The sequence below is a fragment of the Gobio gobio genome (assembly GCF_949357685.1).
Source record: "Gobio gobio genome assembly, chromosome: 3".
Taxonomy (NCBI): Eukaryota; Metazoa; Chordata; class Actinopteri; order Cypriniformes; family Gobionidae; genus Gobio; species Gobio gobio.
The window spans coordinates 6067853-6083508 of NC_137099.1; the positions used below are offsets into that span (position 1 = coordinate 6067853).

The following is a 15656-nucleotide window of genomic DNA, read 5'->3' on the forward strand; positions in this document are numbered from 1 at the left end:
TCCTGGGTCAGATATAACGACCCAGTGTTTGGGTAGTTTGTGTGTTACCCAGATCCTGGGTCAGATGAAACCACCCTGTGTTTGGGTAGTTCTTGTGTTACCCAGATCCTGGGTCAGATGTAACCACCCAGTGTTTGGGTAGTTCTTGTGTGTTACCCAGATCCCGGGTCAGATGAAACCACTCAGTGTTTGGGTAGTTCTTGTGTGTTACCCAGATCCTGGGTCAGATATAACGACCCAGTGTTTGGGTAGTTTGTGTGTTACCCAGATCCTGGGTCAGATGAAACCACCCAGTGTTTGGGTAGTTCTTGTGTTACCCAGAACCTGGGTCAGATGAAACCACCCAGTGTTTGGGTAGTTCTTGTGTTACCCAGATCCTGGGTCAGATGAAACCACCCAGTGTTTGGGTAGTTCTTGTGTTACCCAGAACCTGGGTCAGATGTAACCACCCAGTGTTTGGGTAGTTCTTGTGTTACCCAGATCCCGGGTCAGATGAAACCACTCAGTGTTTGGGTAGTTCTTGTGTGTTACCCAGTTCCTGGGTCAGATGAAACCACCCAGTGTTTGGGTAGTTCTTGTGTTACCCAGATCCTGGGTCAGATATAACGACCCAGTGTTTGGGTAGTTTGTGTGTTACCCAGATCCTGGGTCAGATGAAACCACCCAGTGTTTGGGTAGTTCTTGTGTTACCCAAATCCTGGGTCAGATATAATGACCCAGTGTTTGGGTAGTTTGTGTGTTACCCAGATCCTGGGTCAGATGAAACCACTCAGTGTTTGGGTAGTTCTTGTGTGTTACCCAGTTCCTGGGTCAGATGAAACCACCCAGTGTTTGGGTAGTTCTTGTGTTACCCAGATCCTGGGTCAGATATAATGACCCAGTGTTTGGGTAGTTTGTGTGTTACCCAGATCCTGGGTCAGATGAAACCACTCAGTGTTTGGGTAGTTCTTGTGTGTTACCCAGATCCTGGGTCAGATGAAACCACTCAGTGTTTGGGTAGTTCTTGTGTTACCCAGATCCTGGGTCAGATATAATGACCCAGTGTTTGGGTAGTTTGTGTGTTACCCAGATCCTGGGTCAGATGAAACCAGCCAGTGTTTGTGTAGTTTGTGTGTTACCCAGTTCCTGGGTCAGATGAAACCACCCAGTGTTTGGGTAGTTCTTGTGTGTTACCCAGATCCTGGGTCAGACGTAACAACCTAGGGGCTATTTATTGCCTTTTGTGACCTCTTCAGGATGTCTTCGGTAAAATACAGGTTTGTGTCCATTTTATTTTATCTATAAATTCGTTTTTGTGCCGTATATCGTTTAATTTTATGCATAGCAACATACAGGGGTGCGATGTGAGTCACATTAACGAGTGTCATATATGTCTTTTCGCGTGATGGAAACGCCTGATGCCTTGCATACATTTTATGATTTTATTAAACAGAATATACATACTTATGATGTTAAAATACACTCTAAAAAATAACCCAAGTTGGGTTGAAAATGGACTAACCCAGCAATTGGGTTGCTTTAACCCAGCGTTTGGGTTAAATGTTTGCTTAAAACAACCCAATTGCTGGGTTATTCCATTTTCAACCCAATTTGGGTTATTTTTAATCCAGCATTTTTTAGAGTGTACGTTCTCAGATCTGTTCACTGCTCAATATTCTATTCTGTAAAATATAATCGAAAATAAAGACATTATCATGCAAAACAGTGGTTGTGTAGAGCATTTAAAAAAGTTCGGAGGATTTAAGTTCATCCATAAACATTATTTAATGCATGAATAAAAAAGCTAGTATTATAGTAAAAACGAAACAACCCATTATGCTGGGTTAAATAAAGAGGGGGTTGTTTTTAACCCAGTGTTTTTAAGTGTTGATTCAAAATTGGATTAAAAAATACACTACGCATTTATTTCTGTTTTCTGAACTAGATGCACATGTAAGAATATTGAAGTGTTTGTAGTGCACATATAGTTGGCTGTGTGATATTTTCCCTAATTATAATATGATTGACAGCAAAGTCATATGTGACACAAATGGAAACTCGTATATTGGAATCCTTCCATTTTAAAAAGAGCAGATGCATTCAGCATTCATTGAGAAACGCATGGCATTTCAGGGACATATAAAACACCCTCACATACACATTGAAGGAATATGAAAAGTCAATCAAAATAAATAGACTGGAAAAGGTGAACTTCATGAGGCCATCAGCAGTTTAACAAGTCACAACCCGGGAAAGTCAAATCCTGATTTGAAGTGATCCGGCTGGTTTTTACACTAGACTGTGTGGTGACTCACCGGTGAGAGTTTCCCTCAGGCTGGAACGACTCGTACAACCGCAGGCTCACCACACAAATACAGCACTTTGATATTGAGGCTATGCATGCATGGAGGAAAATGTCTTTCTTTACAGTTTTCTGTTGGGAAAGAAAGAGAGAGAGAGAGAGAGAGAGAGAGAGAGAGAGAGAGAGAGAGAGAGAGAGAGAGAGAGAGAGAGAGAGAGAGAGAGAGAGAGATCTCGAGGGAGAAAAGTAAATTGAGGCAGCTAATATTTTAACCAAATAATACAGTTTCATATTTACTATTGCTCAACATTCAGCAGATGCTTGAACATTTTAATTCAAATTGATGCGAGCATTAAAGTGAATGAAGAATTGTATTAACTTTTTAGGTTTTCTCTCTAATTTAATCTAGGCTTTATTTTATTTTACACTTATTGTATCTGTAATACTTCTTGCAATACTTGTGATTTTATGTTATTTTTTGTGATTCCGCACGGCTTGTCTGGCCCACACATGATCAGTTATTGTCATGTCAATATAGCTCACATTTTCTCATATAAAATCCTTTGAATTGCACAAGGAAAGGGCAAAACGTGATGAATAGATTAGATGATGACAGCCTGAGCTTTGAGATTCCAGATCCAGGAGCTTCTGTGGCAAAACTCCATGAGATTGTAAATCCAGTCCGCGTTTTCTCTATTCTGACACTGGCCACTGGGCTGTGCGGTTTCTTTCTTTCTTTCTTTCTTTCTTTCTTTCTTTCTTTCTTTCTTTCTTTCTTTCTTTCTTTCTTTCTTTCTTTCTTTCTTTCTTTCTTTCTTTCTTTCTTTCTTTCTTTCTTTCTTTCTTTCTTTCTTTTTTGCCTGCTTCTCAATATAAGCATTTGCAATCGATTGATAAGCAATAATTATGATATAATTATATATATATACATACACTCTAAAAAATGCTGGGTTAAAAATAACCCAAGTTGGGTTAAAAATGGACTAATCCAGCGATTGGGTTATTTTAACCCAGCAATTGGGTTGTTTTAAGCAAACATTTAACCCAACCGCTGGGTTGAAACAACCCAAATGCTGGGTTAAAACAACCCAATTACTGGGTTTGTCCATTTTCAACCCAACTTGGGTTATTTTAACCCCGGCATTTTTAGTCAAGTCAAGTCAAGTCAACTTTATTTATATAGCGCTTTTAACAATGTAGATTGTTTCAAAGCAGCTTTACAGTATTAAACAGGAAAATAATGCAGCATAATTTTATTCAGCTGTATAGCCATTCTGGAAAAATTTCAAGTATCATACAGTGACAGTGTGGGCTTTAGATCAATAATTTGATCAGTAATTTAGTTTAAATGGTTAATTTAGTTTATTATTTAGATGTATTTCGATGTTTAGTTGAAAAATGTAGTGTCCCCAACTGAGCACGCCAAGCCAGAGGCAACAGTGGCAAGGAAACCAAAACCCCATTAGGTGACCTAATGGAGAAAAATAAACCTTGGGAGAAACCAGGCTCAGTCGGGGTGCCAGTTCTCCTCTGGTCAATTAACAAACAGCGTATTATTATTATTATTATTCAGGCAGTTTTACAGCTCGGAGGTCATAATAGATCAGAATATTCGAGGGACCGGGGGCAACATGCTGGAGACGGGTTTATTGAGGATGATGTTGATTAAATAATTATTAAAGTGCAATATTCGAATGATCGGAGGCAACACGCAGGAGACGGGTTTATTGAGATGCCGTGTCGATGAGGCAGTTTCAGGGGGAGTCTAATCACGGTCTCCCAGACACTTCGGGGTCCTGTGTTGGTCTTCTCTGGGCGCAGGTCCACCATCTGATCTGGATACGGCCCGGATCCGGCTGACTGCAGTAAACCTCGGGATAAAACAGAGAGACTAACATTAGCGTAGATGCCATTCTTCTGATGATGTAACGAGTACATCAGGTGTTATGGGAAGTGTTCCCGGTTCCGGCTGACCTAGTTAATGCAGCCTAACAATCATTTCATTGAAAAAGTGTTTTATGTGTATGCCACAGTAAAGAGATGTGTTTTTAGTCTAGATTTAAACTGACAGAGTGTGTCTGCTTCCCGAACAATGTTAGGAAGACTGTTCCAGAGTTTAGGTGCTAAATAGGAAAACGATCGACCGCCTGCAGTTGATTTGGATATTCTCGGTATGATCAACTGGCCAGAATTTTGAGACCGCAGTAGACGTGATGGAGTATAATATGTTAAGAGCTCGCTCAAGTATTGGGGAGCTAAACCATTTAGTGCTTTGTAAGTAATAAGTAAGATTTTAAAATTTATGCGATATTTAATAGGCAGCCAGTGCAGTGTTGACAGAACTGGGCTAATATGGTCATACTTCCTGGTTCTAGTAAGAACTCGAGCTGCTGCGTTTTGGACCAGCTGGAGTTTATTTATTAAGCGAGCAGGGCAACCACCCAGTAGAGCATTACAATAATCTAACCTTGAGGTCATGAACGCATGAACTAACTGTTCAGCATTTTGCATTGAGAGCATGTGCCGTAATTTAGATATATTTTTAAGATGGTAGAAAGCAGTTTTACAGATGCTAGAAACGTGGCTTTCAAACGAAAGATTGGTATCAAAGAGCACACCCAGGTTCCTCACTGACGACGAGGACTTGACAGAACAGCCATCAAGTGTTAGACAGTATTCTAGGTTACTACTTGTGGAGCTTTTTTGTCCAATAATTAAAAATTCAGTTTTTTCTGAATTGAGTTGCAGGAAATTACCAGTCATCCAATGTTTTATATCAGCTATGCATTCCGTTAATCTTGTGAATTGGTAAGTTTCTTTAGGGCGTGAAGAAATATAGAGCTGAGTATCGTCAGCATAACAATGAAAACTAACGCCATGCTTCCTAATGATATCTCCCAGTGGTAGCATGTACAGGGTGAAGAGTAGCGGTCCTAGCACTGAGCCTTGCGGTACTCCATACTGAACTTGCGATCGGTGTGACATATCTTCATTTACTACTACAAACTGATAACGGTCGCATAGGTATGATTTAAACCATGATAATGCAATTCCACTAATACCTACATAATTTTCGAGTCTATTCAAAAGAATGTTGTGGTCGATAGTATCAAATGCAGCGCTAAGATCGAGTAACACTAATAGAGAGATACAGCCACGATCGGATGATAAGAGCAAATCATTTGTAACTCTGACGAGAGTAGTGTGTGTATATATATATATATCCCATATATTATCCCATATTACATATATTTACTATTACATTACATTATGGCACAAAAATAAGGGTTTAAAATATAATATTTATAATAATATAATTTCAAATATGATAAAATAAGTGCAAAAACTTACAACATAAAAAGTTATTGTAGGCTATTTATAAAAAGGGGCTCTTTCGCTCAGTCTTGTTGTCATGCATATTTATATATTGTTTACATATATTTTCTATAAAAAGACAAAATGGCATTAACATCATTAAAATTGTTTATTTTATGTCATATTCCATAATAGTATTATATAAACATATATGCCCCCTAAATGCTCTTATTGTTGAATCCGCGCTGTTTTTAATATAATTTCAATAAAAGTATTTCGAGTTTTTGCTTTTGCATCTCCTGAGGCAGAACGCCGTGCGCCTCCATGAATCCAGTCCGTGTTTTTCCATGTTGTCATACACTCACCACTGGGTTGTGCGGTTTGTCTGTGTGTCTCTCTCTCTCTGTGTATGTGTATGTGTGTGTGTAAGAGAGAGAGAGAGATAGAGAGAGGGAGGATTGCTACTTTCTCTCCGCTGACAGAAACACAGAGCAGAAGTTGAGAGCGCGCCGCTCCGGATCTGTTCTGGAGGTTTCGCCGTTCTAACCGCGCACGCGTTCGTTCTGAGAGGATCCGCTGGAGAATTCTGCAATGAGCCGGATGCGACAGAGCGCGTGATTGATCATTGATGAGCGATTGCATGATTGAAACATTTGTCCACCTGCAGCTGGAGACGCCGGTGCGCTGAGCGCGTCTTGTGGGTTTTTGCGCTTTTACGCATCGGCTGGATTTGCTCGCAGGAGGGATGTTGAAGACACCTGTCGTGGTTTTCACTTCTTTATCGCTTCTATTGTCGCTGTCATGTGCTGGAGATGTAAAATCGCGCAGCTGCAGCGATGTGCGCCAGGCGTTCACGACCAAAGGCTTCAGTCTCCATAATGTGCCACATCAGGAGATACCAGGTGAGGACGAGGTGCCAACATTACCCAAACTCTGAGAGGATTATTGCTTGCGTGTCAGTTAGAGAACCTACAGCTCGTGCTCACGCAGAAGGTTTGCCTTAAAGTCCTATTGATCGCGAATGGGCTTGATCAGTGATGATTTGTAAACGCTTTACATGTGAACCCACGCGTGGAATAGCCTATAGTGAATGAGAAAAGCTCAATCATTCACAAGGGATATGGTGATTTGATCTTTGAAAACTTTTACCACCACAGTTGCATTCAGTGTTTATGGATATAAATAGACTGTTACATTCACAGAAAAAGTTGGGTTACACCTTATTTTAAGGTGTCCGGGTTACAGTGTAATTATGCATTTAAAGTACTGTGTAATAATAACTGCATGCACCTATAGGGTTAGGGTAAGGATTGGGGTTTGCTTTAGGGTAGTTGCATGTAATTATGCACAAGAAAGTGTTACCAAAAGTTGTTATTGAGCAGATGCGATTGAACTGTTAAACTTATGCATATTTGAGCATCCAAGTTGTACTTGGAGAAGTTGAAGAAGTCTCAATCTTACAGCACATATCAACTTAAATACGAGTTTGAACATTGTAACAGGCTATTTGATGGTGTGATGAGTTGCAGACGGGTTGTAAATTATTAATACGTGTATATTGCTCAGAAATGAACAGTTTTGAGACCAAACCTACAATGACATGCATTTTAAAAAGACCGCATTATTAATGTCGAGGTGCATTTGTATGTGTTGGACTGTTCAACTTTTGTGCCTTTGAGTAAAACTCAAATTCAACCGCAGAAATCAGTCACTGAGAACATTACTTTGCACATCAATTTGAATGATTTACTCGAATCTCAACTAAGAAAACATACGTTTGCATCATCATCACACACACACAAAACGAGCAGGTGTGTGTAAATCTCTAATCTAGCTGTGCACTATTCATGCTCAGTAAACTCTTCAGTGAGTTTCCCCCACATTGTAAGAGTTTTACAGTTAAAATCCACTCGTGCAATATAAACAGCCCCAGTAGGTGGCCCTACTCACTCAGGAGGATGAGCCCCTGTTTAGCATTGGATTTATGGAGTCCTTAAGGCCATAGTGTAGCTTTAATTCATGCTCCATGCTGCGACATAGATAGGGTTTCCCCCCCCTTTGTTATCTGTTGTGAAGTAATCACATTTGAGAGCTTCACCCAGTAAAAGCAGATTACCGTGGCAGGGACACAATGCAGAAGAAGAGAGAACGTTTGAAAGGATAAGATAATACAGTCGTAATGTGTTTGCTCCCATGCATTTGCCTTGCAATGACATGTGTTGCTCGTTCGGATAGCATGGTTATGATTGTCTTTTTTTTCAGTGATAAATGAAACATGCATATTGATTTGGCCAAAAGCTTGATGGTGAATAAATCAAGAGCACTTGAGTACTAGGGACTTTGGTTGCAAAGTGAACATGTGTGTACTTGAATACATTTCTAAAATAAGATATTTTCTCTGGTCCCTGTTGTCTCACCTGAGCATGTTGTCTTCTGGTCGTTCTCCAAGGGCTCGATCCCCATGAGCATCTGTGGTTTCATCGCAGGCAGCATGGTTATCTCTTGTTGATGTTGGTGCACACCTACAGTATGCATGTATACGATTGCATCACTGATCCATAATATAACAGCTTATACAGTAGCTCATGCAGGAATACTCATGCAGTCCAAATCCGTTTTGTGTGGACAAAAGCAATGGTTTTTAAAGGGATAGTTCACCCAAAAAATGAAAATTACCCCATGATTTACACACCAGTCTTGGTCTCGAGACCGGTCTTAAGATCATGTTTTGATGGTCTTGGTCTCGTCTCGGTCTCGACTGCATTTCTCCTTGGTCTTGTCTTGGTCTCGGACTTAGAGGACTCGGGATTTTATCTCAAGACCAGTCAAGACCACAACTGCAAAGATATCACTAAATTGCGTGATTTGATGTAAAACTTTCTGCTTAAAATGCAATCAATAACTTCTTTGTAATGTGATTTATTTAGTTTAAAAACAATGCAGCATTGTCTCAAAAATGGCCAAAAATAATATAAATGCCCACAAAATTCTGAGATTTAGTTTTTTTATATAACATAGAATATAATTAAGCGATATCGCAAGAGCAAGAGAGCGGTTTTCATTTATATAAGTGTGATTGCAAATTATATTGATTTATACAAACGTTCAATAAACAAGAAGTTAATATTAAATTACATTTTAAACTGTGTCTTTGCTAATTAGGCAACGTTTCGTTATTATCCGCTGCTTTGAACAAATCGGTTAAATAATGTTATTGGTTTAATGTTAAATCAATCTGAACATTATTTATGTAATTATGTAATTGTACCAATTCAGATACAACTACTGTGCCATGAATTTTATTGTTAGTGATTTGATTGGTAACAGCGCTATAGAGACTTACTACTCTAATTGTGTTTATTTATTAAGTCATTTCTCAGACAGTAGATATTGATCTTTTTGATGAATTTAAGGAGTGCTGGTCTGGTCTTGGTCTTGGTCTTGGTCTCGGCACACACTGGTCTTGGTCTCGACTTGGTCTCGGTTTAGGTGGTCTTGACTACAACACTATTACACACCCTAAAATCCTCCTAGGTGTATATGACAATCTTCTTTCAGATGAATACAATTGGAGTTATATTAAAAAAATATCCTGGCTAATCCAAGCTTTATAATGGCAGTGAATGGGGGTCATGATTTTGAATCCCCGAAAAGTGTCTCCATCCATTATAAAAGTGGTCCACGCGGCTCTGGGGGGTTAATAAAGTCCTTCTGAAGTAAATCAATGGGTTTGTGTAAGAACAATATCCATATTTAAAACTTTATAAAGTAAAATATCTAGATCAACTTGAATATACACCTAGGATTAGGGTTGGGAACCGAGAACCGGTTCTTATGCAGAACCGAAACTGATTTGTGAAAAATACCAGAACCGCGCGAAATTGCTAAGTTTCGGTTCCGAAAACGGTTCTGGTGCAATGTGTGTGCGAAGCGCTGGAAGCGTATCCTTTCATAGCGAGTGACAGCCAGTGTTGCCAACTCCGTGATTTTCCCGCTTTCCCGTTTTCCACTGTTGCCGCGGGCTGTGTTTCATGTCCGCGGGTTGAAGCGATTGTGCAATTGCGCGGGTTTTGTTGTGAAAACCTGGCAACCCTGGCTCACCTCATCATGAATATTAATTACGTTGCCTGCCGCTTCCAGGAGTGAAACGCAGTTCAGCACTGAAAGCCCTCGCGCTACACATTTACGGTTTTGCGTCACATATTTTCTCGTTGACCACCAGCATGGCGAAGAGAAAGTCACAAGTATGGATTCATTTCCAAAGAATGAATGATAATGAAGCAAAATGTAACACGTGAAAAGTTAATAACATGCAAAGGCTGCACTAGCAATTTGACAAAACATTTGCTACAGCACAGAGTGCCACAGGGCTTATACCAGATTTATAGTGAAAGGACATATATATATATATATATATATATATATATATATATATATATATATATATATATATATATATATATATATATATATATATATATATATATATATATATATATATATATATATATATATTTGTCAACCGTTGAGTCACCATGGTTTAGGTGAGCGTTTAGGCACAATTAGCTTTGTAATGCTGAATTGCAATTTATTATTTACAAGTTCACTGAATAACTGAATTACTATTAAATTAATATATAACTAATTAATAAATATAACTAATAAATATAATTTATAACTTGGTTTTATTCAGAGACAGAGAGATAAAATGTAATAAGACAATTTCAGAGGTGTTCATTTGAAAAAAAATGTGTTGCAAGAATGGCTTAATTAATACTGTAATATATGTACAGTACAGGACTTTTTTGACATTGCCAACCTGTAAATAAATTTTAGAGCAAGTAATAAACACAAAATGGATTGTTTGGGTTGCGTATTGTGCCTTTTTCCTTTACCACTATTTGTTTAATAATTTTAATGGAACCGGAATCGGAACCGGAATCGTTAGGCGGAACCGGAACCGGAACCGGAACCGGAAAATTTCTCACGATTCCCAACCCTACCTAGGATGGCTTGAGGGTATGGGGTAATTTTCATTTTTTGGATGAACTATCCCTTTAATTCAGTAGTTTTTTCTTGTGTAAATATTTTGAACTTGCTTTTGCAATAACTGTTGAATGTGTGTGTGTGTGTGGGTGTGGGAGGCTAGATGTACAGTGGGTCCAAAAAATAATTTTGAAATCGAAGCCATAATTCAAAATGTTTGAATGCAAACGCATTAGATACAAAATACCAGAGCAATTGACCTTTATTTGAATGATAGCACAAGCACTTTTAATGCTAAACATTTCAGTTTGTTCGATTTGAAATGATAAGAAAACATTTTGCAAATGAAGACGCATGTCATAATTTTGCAGAGTTAGGAGCATTCCTCTGTCAACATATTTTGTCTATCCTGGAACAACATTTCCATCCGAAAATGTCATCCTAACCATATCTTTACGTCTAAACCTAACCTTAGCCATAAGTTAAGTAGAGGGAAATGAAACGACATAAACTGTAGACTCGTCCCTCAATGTTGATCCAGGAACATGTTGCACTTGGTAAAATCAGATTCTGCCATTGTGGTTAGTAGAACTTGAGGACATTTGACTTGATATGTCAAGTTTGTCCACTAAAATCACTGAAGCACCAGCTGATTTAAAGACACTGAGCAAAAATGACTCACAATTGGAGAAAACACCCAGCCTAAGTTGGTCTCAGCTGGCCAGTAAAATGGTGAAGCTGGAGTGATTTAGAAGGATTTTGGACACTTTTGAGGCTATTACTATGTGGCCGATCAACTAAACCAGCTAAACAGCTTAGCTAGGCTGGAAGAGTGATGTAACCTGTCTTCAGCTTGAGAAGCTGTAGCATCATTTGTCTGCAGATGGCATATGGTGTAATCGTTTTACCATCTAATGCAATGACATTTACACATATTTGAGTGTGGCGTAAGCCAGGGATTTTTAAACTTTCTGATGCCAAGGACCCCCAAATATGATGAACCTTTTACGAAGGACCCCCTTCCTAAAATCCATCTACTGTATATATTTTTATGTATGAAAAAAACATTTAAACTGTTAGATAAATAATAAGTGTGACATTATAAAAACAACATATCATTTCTAAACTTAAAGGGGTAAGCAAAATAAAGGGCACTATAGTGAGAAAAGAAAGAAAGATATAAAACAAACATATACGATTAGTGTATATATATGGCAAGAAAGGAGAGAAACCTTTAGAAATGAAACGCTTAGAATGTTCGGTAGACCTTAAAATTTTTTGCTTTGTCTTTTTATTCTCTGAAATCTTCTGGGGACCCCTTAGAACCTTCTGGAGGACCCCTGGGGGTCCCCGGACCCCAGTTTGAAAACCCCTGGCGTAAGCAGTGATGGGAATAACGGCGTTATAGATAAACAGCGTTAGTAACTTTTTTTCAGTAACGAGTAATCAAACAAATTACTGTTTCTCCCGTTACAACGCCATTAGCGTTACTAAGAATAAAATGCGGCGTTACTACACTCACCTAAAGGATTATTAGGAACACCTGTTCAATTTCTCATTAATGCAATTATCTAATCAACCAATCACATGGCAGTTGCTTCAATGCATTAAGGGGTGTAGTCCTGGTCAAGACAATCTCCTGAACTCCAAACTGAATGTCAGAATGGGAAAGAAAGGTGATTTAAGCAATTTTGAGCGTGGCATGGTTGTTGGTGCCAGACGGGCCGGTCTGAGTATTTCACAATCTGCTCAGTTACTGGGATTTTCACGCACAACCATTTCTAGGGTTTACAAAGAATGGTGTGAAAAGGGAAAATCATCCAGTATGTGGCAGTCCTGTGGGCGAAAATGCCTTGTTGATGCTAGAGGTCAGAGGAGAATGGGCCGACTGATTCAAGCTGATAGAAGAGCAACTTTGACTGAAATAACCACTCGTTACAACCGAGGTATGCAGCAAAGCATTTGTGAAGCCACAACACACACAACCTTGAGGCGGATGGGCTACAACAGCAGAAGACCCCACCAGGTACCACTCATCTCCACTACAAATAGGAAAAAGAGGCTACAATTTGCATGAGCTCATCAAAATTGGACAGTTGAAGACTGGAAAAATGTTGCCTGGTCTGATGAGTCTCGATTTCTGTTGAGACATTCAGATGGTAGAGTCAGAATTTGGCGTAAACAGAATGAGAACATGGATCCAACATGCCTTGTTACCACTGTGCAGGCTGGTGGTGGTGGTGTAATGGTGTGGGGTAGAGCCCTGCGCGGGACTGTTTTCTTCATCCCGCACCCGCCGAATTTCTGACCATTACCGCCCGCTCCCGCAACGTATGTGTTACACTCCCGCCCGCTCCCGCAATATGTATGTCCACTCCCGCCCGCACCCGCAAAACTCCGAGAATTTATTCCCGCACAATAATAGAGATGCATTGATTTTGTGTCTTCTCCCGTCCCGCAGGGGAAAAAAAACACGTATTTGTATTGATATTATTAAAGAGATTCATGGGGTTGTTTGTTTCGTTTCCCTGGCCTGCATGTAAAAAAAAAAAAAAGACAAATACATTCAAATATAATTTCGTTTTTATCAAAAACTTTGCACATAAAAATAGACTGCTTTGCAAAACAGAAAACAGAAAACCAGATTGAGAAACAAAAAACAGATCCCAATTCCGTCGAACGTGACCGACTGAAAGGAAACCTGAGAAAACATGCTTCAACAGAACGTAATGTGAACACAAAATAGCAAACGGACATTTAGAAACAATCCATTTCCACTCACTAAACTTCTATGTATTGTTTGTCAAAAACACCAAACAGTCAACTTGACCTGCAGGGAGTGCTGAGCGTTTTTGGTGAGGTATGATCAAGTAGCTATGTATTTGCCAGCTGCGCAATATGTGGATACATATAACGTTATACCGCATGACTTTGCCTACCAAAACAATTGAGAAACTTCTCCAAATGTCAGACTTTCCTTGCTTAGCTTTTGTGCTGTAAATACCTCGTTTGAGGTTCTTTACATCATCTATTGACATCTTCTCCATCATGTCGTTAGGCAACCTCCCTATCCCGCCGATTCCCGCTGTGATTTTTTTTAGCCGCCCATTCCCGCCCGCAGCAAAATTCAAACCGCCCGCTCCCGCGAGATTTACGTTGGGTCCCGCGGGACCCGCCGGGACTCAATCCCAATGCAGCCCTCTAGTGTGGGGGATGTTTTCTTGGCACACTTTAGGCCCCTTAGTGCCAATTGGGCCTCGTTTAAATGCCACGGCCTACCTGAGCATTGTTTCTGACCATGTCCATCCCTTTATGACCACCATGTACCCATCCTCTGATGGCTTCTTCCAGCAGGATAATGCACCGTCACAAAGCTCGAATCATTTCAAATTGGTTTTTTGAACATGACAATGAGTTCACTGGACTAAAATGGCCCCCACAGTCACCAGATCTCAACCCAATAGAGCATCTTTGGGATGTGGTGGAACGGGAGCTTCATGCCCTGGATGTGCATCCCACAAATCTCCATCAACTGCAAGATGCTATCCTATCAATATGGGCCAACATTTCTAAAGAATGCTTTCAGCACCTTGTTGAATCAATGCCACGTAGAATTAAGGCAGTTCTGAAGGCGAAAGGGGGTCAAACACAGTATTAGTATGTGTTCCTAATAATCCTTTAGGTGAGTGTATAATTGAGCTCACTGAAGCAGTTCTCCAACGACCAGGAGGAGTCCGAGCGATGGCAAGTCCAATTACTTCAAAGGTAGCTTTCGCAAACTGGAAGTATAAGTGCTACTTTTCCCTCGTTGAGGTGAAAGGTAAGAATGTTTATGTTACGTGCAACTTATGCTCAGGAAGGAAGAGTCTCTCCACGTCGGTGGCAAGCAATTCTAATCTAATGAAGCGCCTCACAGCATCACATGCCGCCACAAAATTAAAAACCCAGGTGATAAGGTGAGCTCCACTACCAAAGGAATAGTATAGTACTGATAATATTTACACAATATTTACACTATAATAGGCCTACTGATAATATTTACAATAATGTATTGAATTTGATAGGTGGCTCTCACATTGTCCCACAGCAACATTACAATAGTGTACATTAATGTAAAATGTTTTATAATAATAATGTATTCTATTTAGTGTCCAATTCATTAATTGAACATATTTAATATTGGGGGCAACCAAGTTATTTGACATATTTGAACATTTGAAAGAAAAAAAAAAGTGACACAGTAGTTACTTTCCCTGGTAATTAGTTACTTTTATAAGGATGTAACTCAGTTACTATTTGTTAGAAGTAACTAGTAACTATAACTATAGTAATAGTAGTACTATAGTAGTAACTATAACAAATTACTTTTTAAAGTAGCATGCCCAAAACTTGGCGTAAGTGACCAATTGAACGTAAGTTTGTGAAGCGTTCGTCTTATCCAGTGCTTTTTCTATCATTAATAGTAATTATGAATACATTTACATTGACATAATCAGTTTAACAATTCAGAAATTATCTGAAAGCAAACATGAGCATCATCTCCCAGCTAACAGGGAATGTTCTTTGAACTTTAGCTAACGTTGTGGCAAGGTTCTCTCTAAGTTATGAACAAATGTTCTTCAAGTATCAACCATAAAATGTTAGTTCAAAGTTATCTGGTCTTTACTAATGTTTCAAAACATAAACATAAAAACATAATTTATATTTAACTTGTTTCAGAATGTTCAGAGAGCTTTCAAAAGTAACGTTCCCGTAATGTTTGAAGGATTCTAAAATTGAATGTGTACCCTAAAACATTCTTAGAACTTTTTATTTTTTTTTAATAGCTGGACCTACTGAGCCCAAAATATAAATATTTATAAAGCAAATGTACTTGATATTCATTTACACAGTTTAGGGATAAGTCGTAGATTTCAGAACAAGCTTAATTTGAAGCAGACACATGTGGGGATATTATATCAAAGTTGGAGACACACAGAGCAAACGAAACACAGACATTTAAACAACATAAGTTAAATCACTCCCTGCTCTCCCCTAATACAGTATATCAGTGTCACATCAGACTCATGGGTGT

General features: G+C 39.1%; 1 protein-coding gene across 2 annotated transcripts in view; it reads left to right on the forward strand.

Moving 5' to 3' along the window:
- Nucleotides 1-5955: 5955 nt before the first annotated feature.
- The window catches only part of gpc6a (glypican 6a), a 333451-nt gene continuing 323750 nt past the window's right edge, over nucleotides 5956-15656 (forward strand). The window contains exon 1 of one of the 2 annotated variants that reach the window (XM_079813636.1): nucleotides 5956-6498. In XM_079813636.1, coding sequence (XP_079669762.1) covers nucleotides 6342-6498 — 157 coding nt within the window. In that variant the 5' untranslated portion in view covers nucleotides 5956-6341. The remainder of the gene's footprint in view (nucleotides 6499-15656) is intronic. The other variant, XM_079813635.1, reaches the window with a different exon arrangement.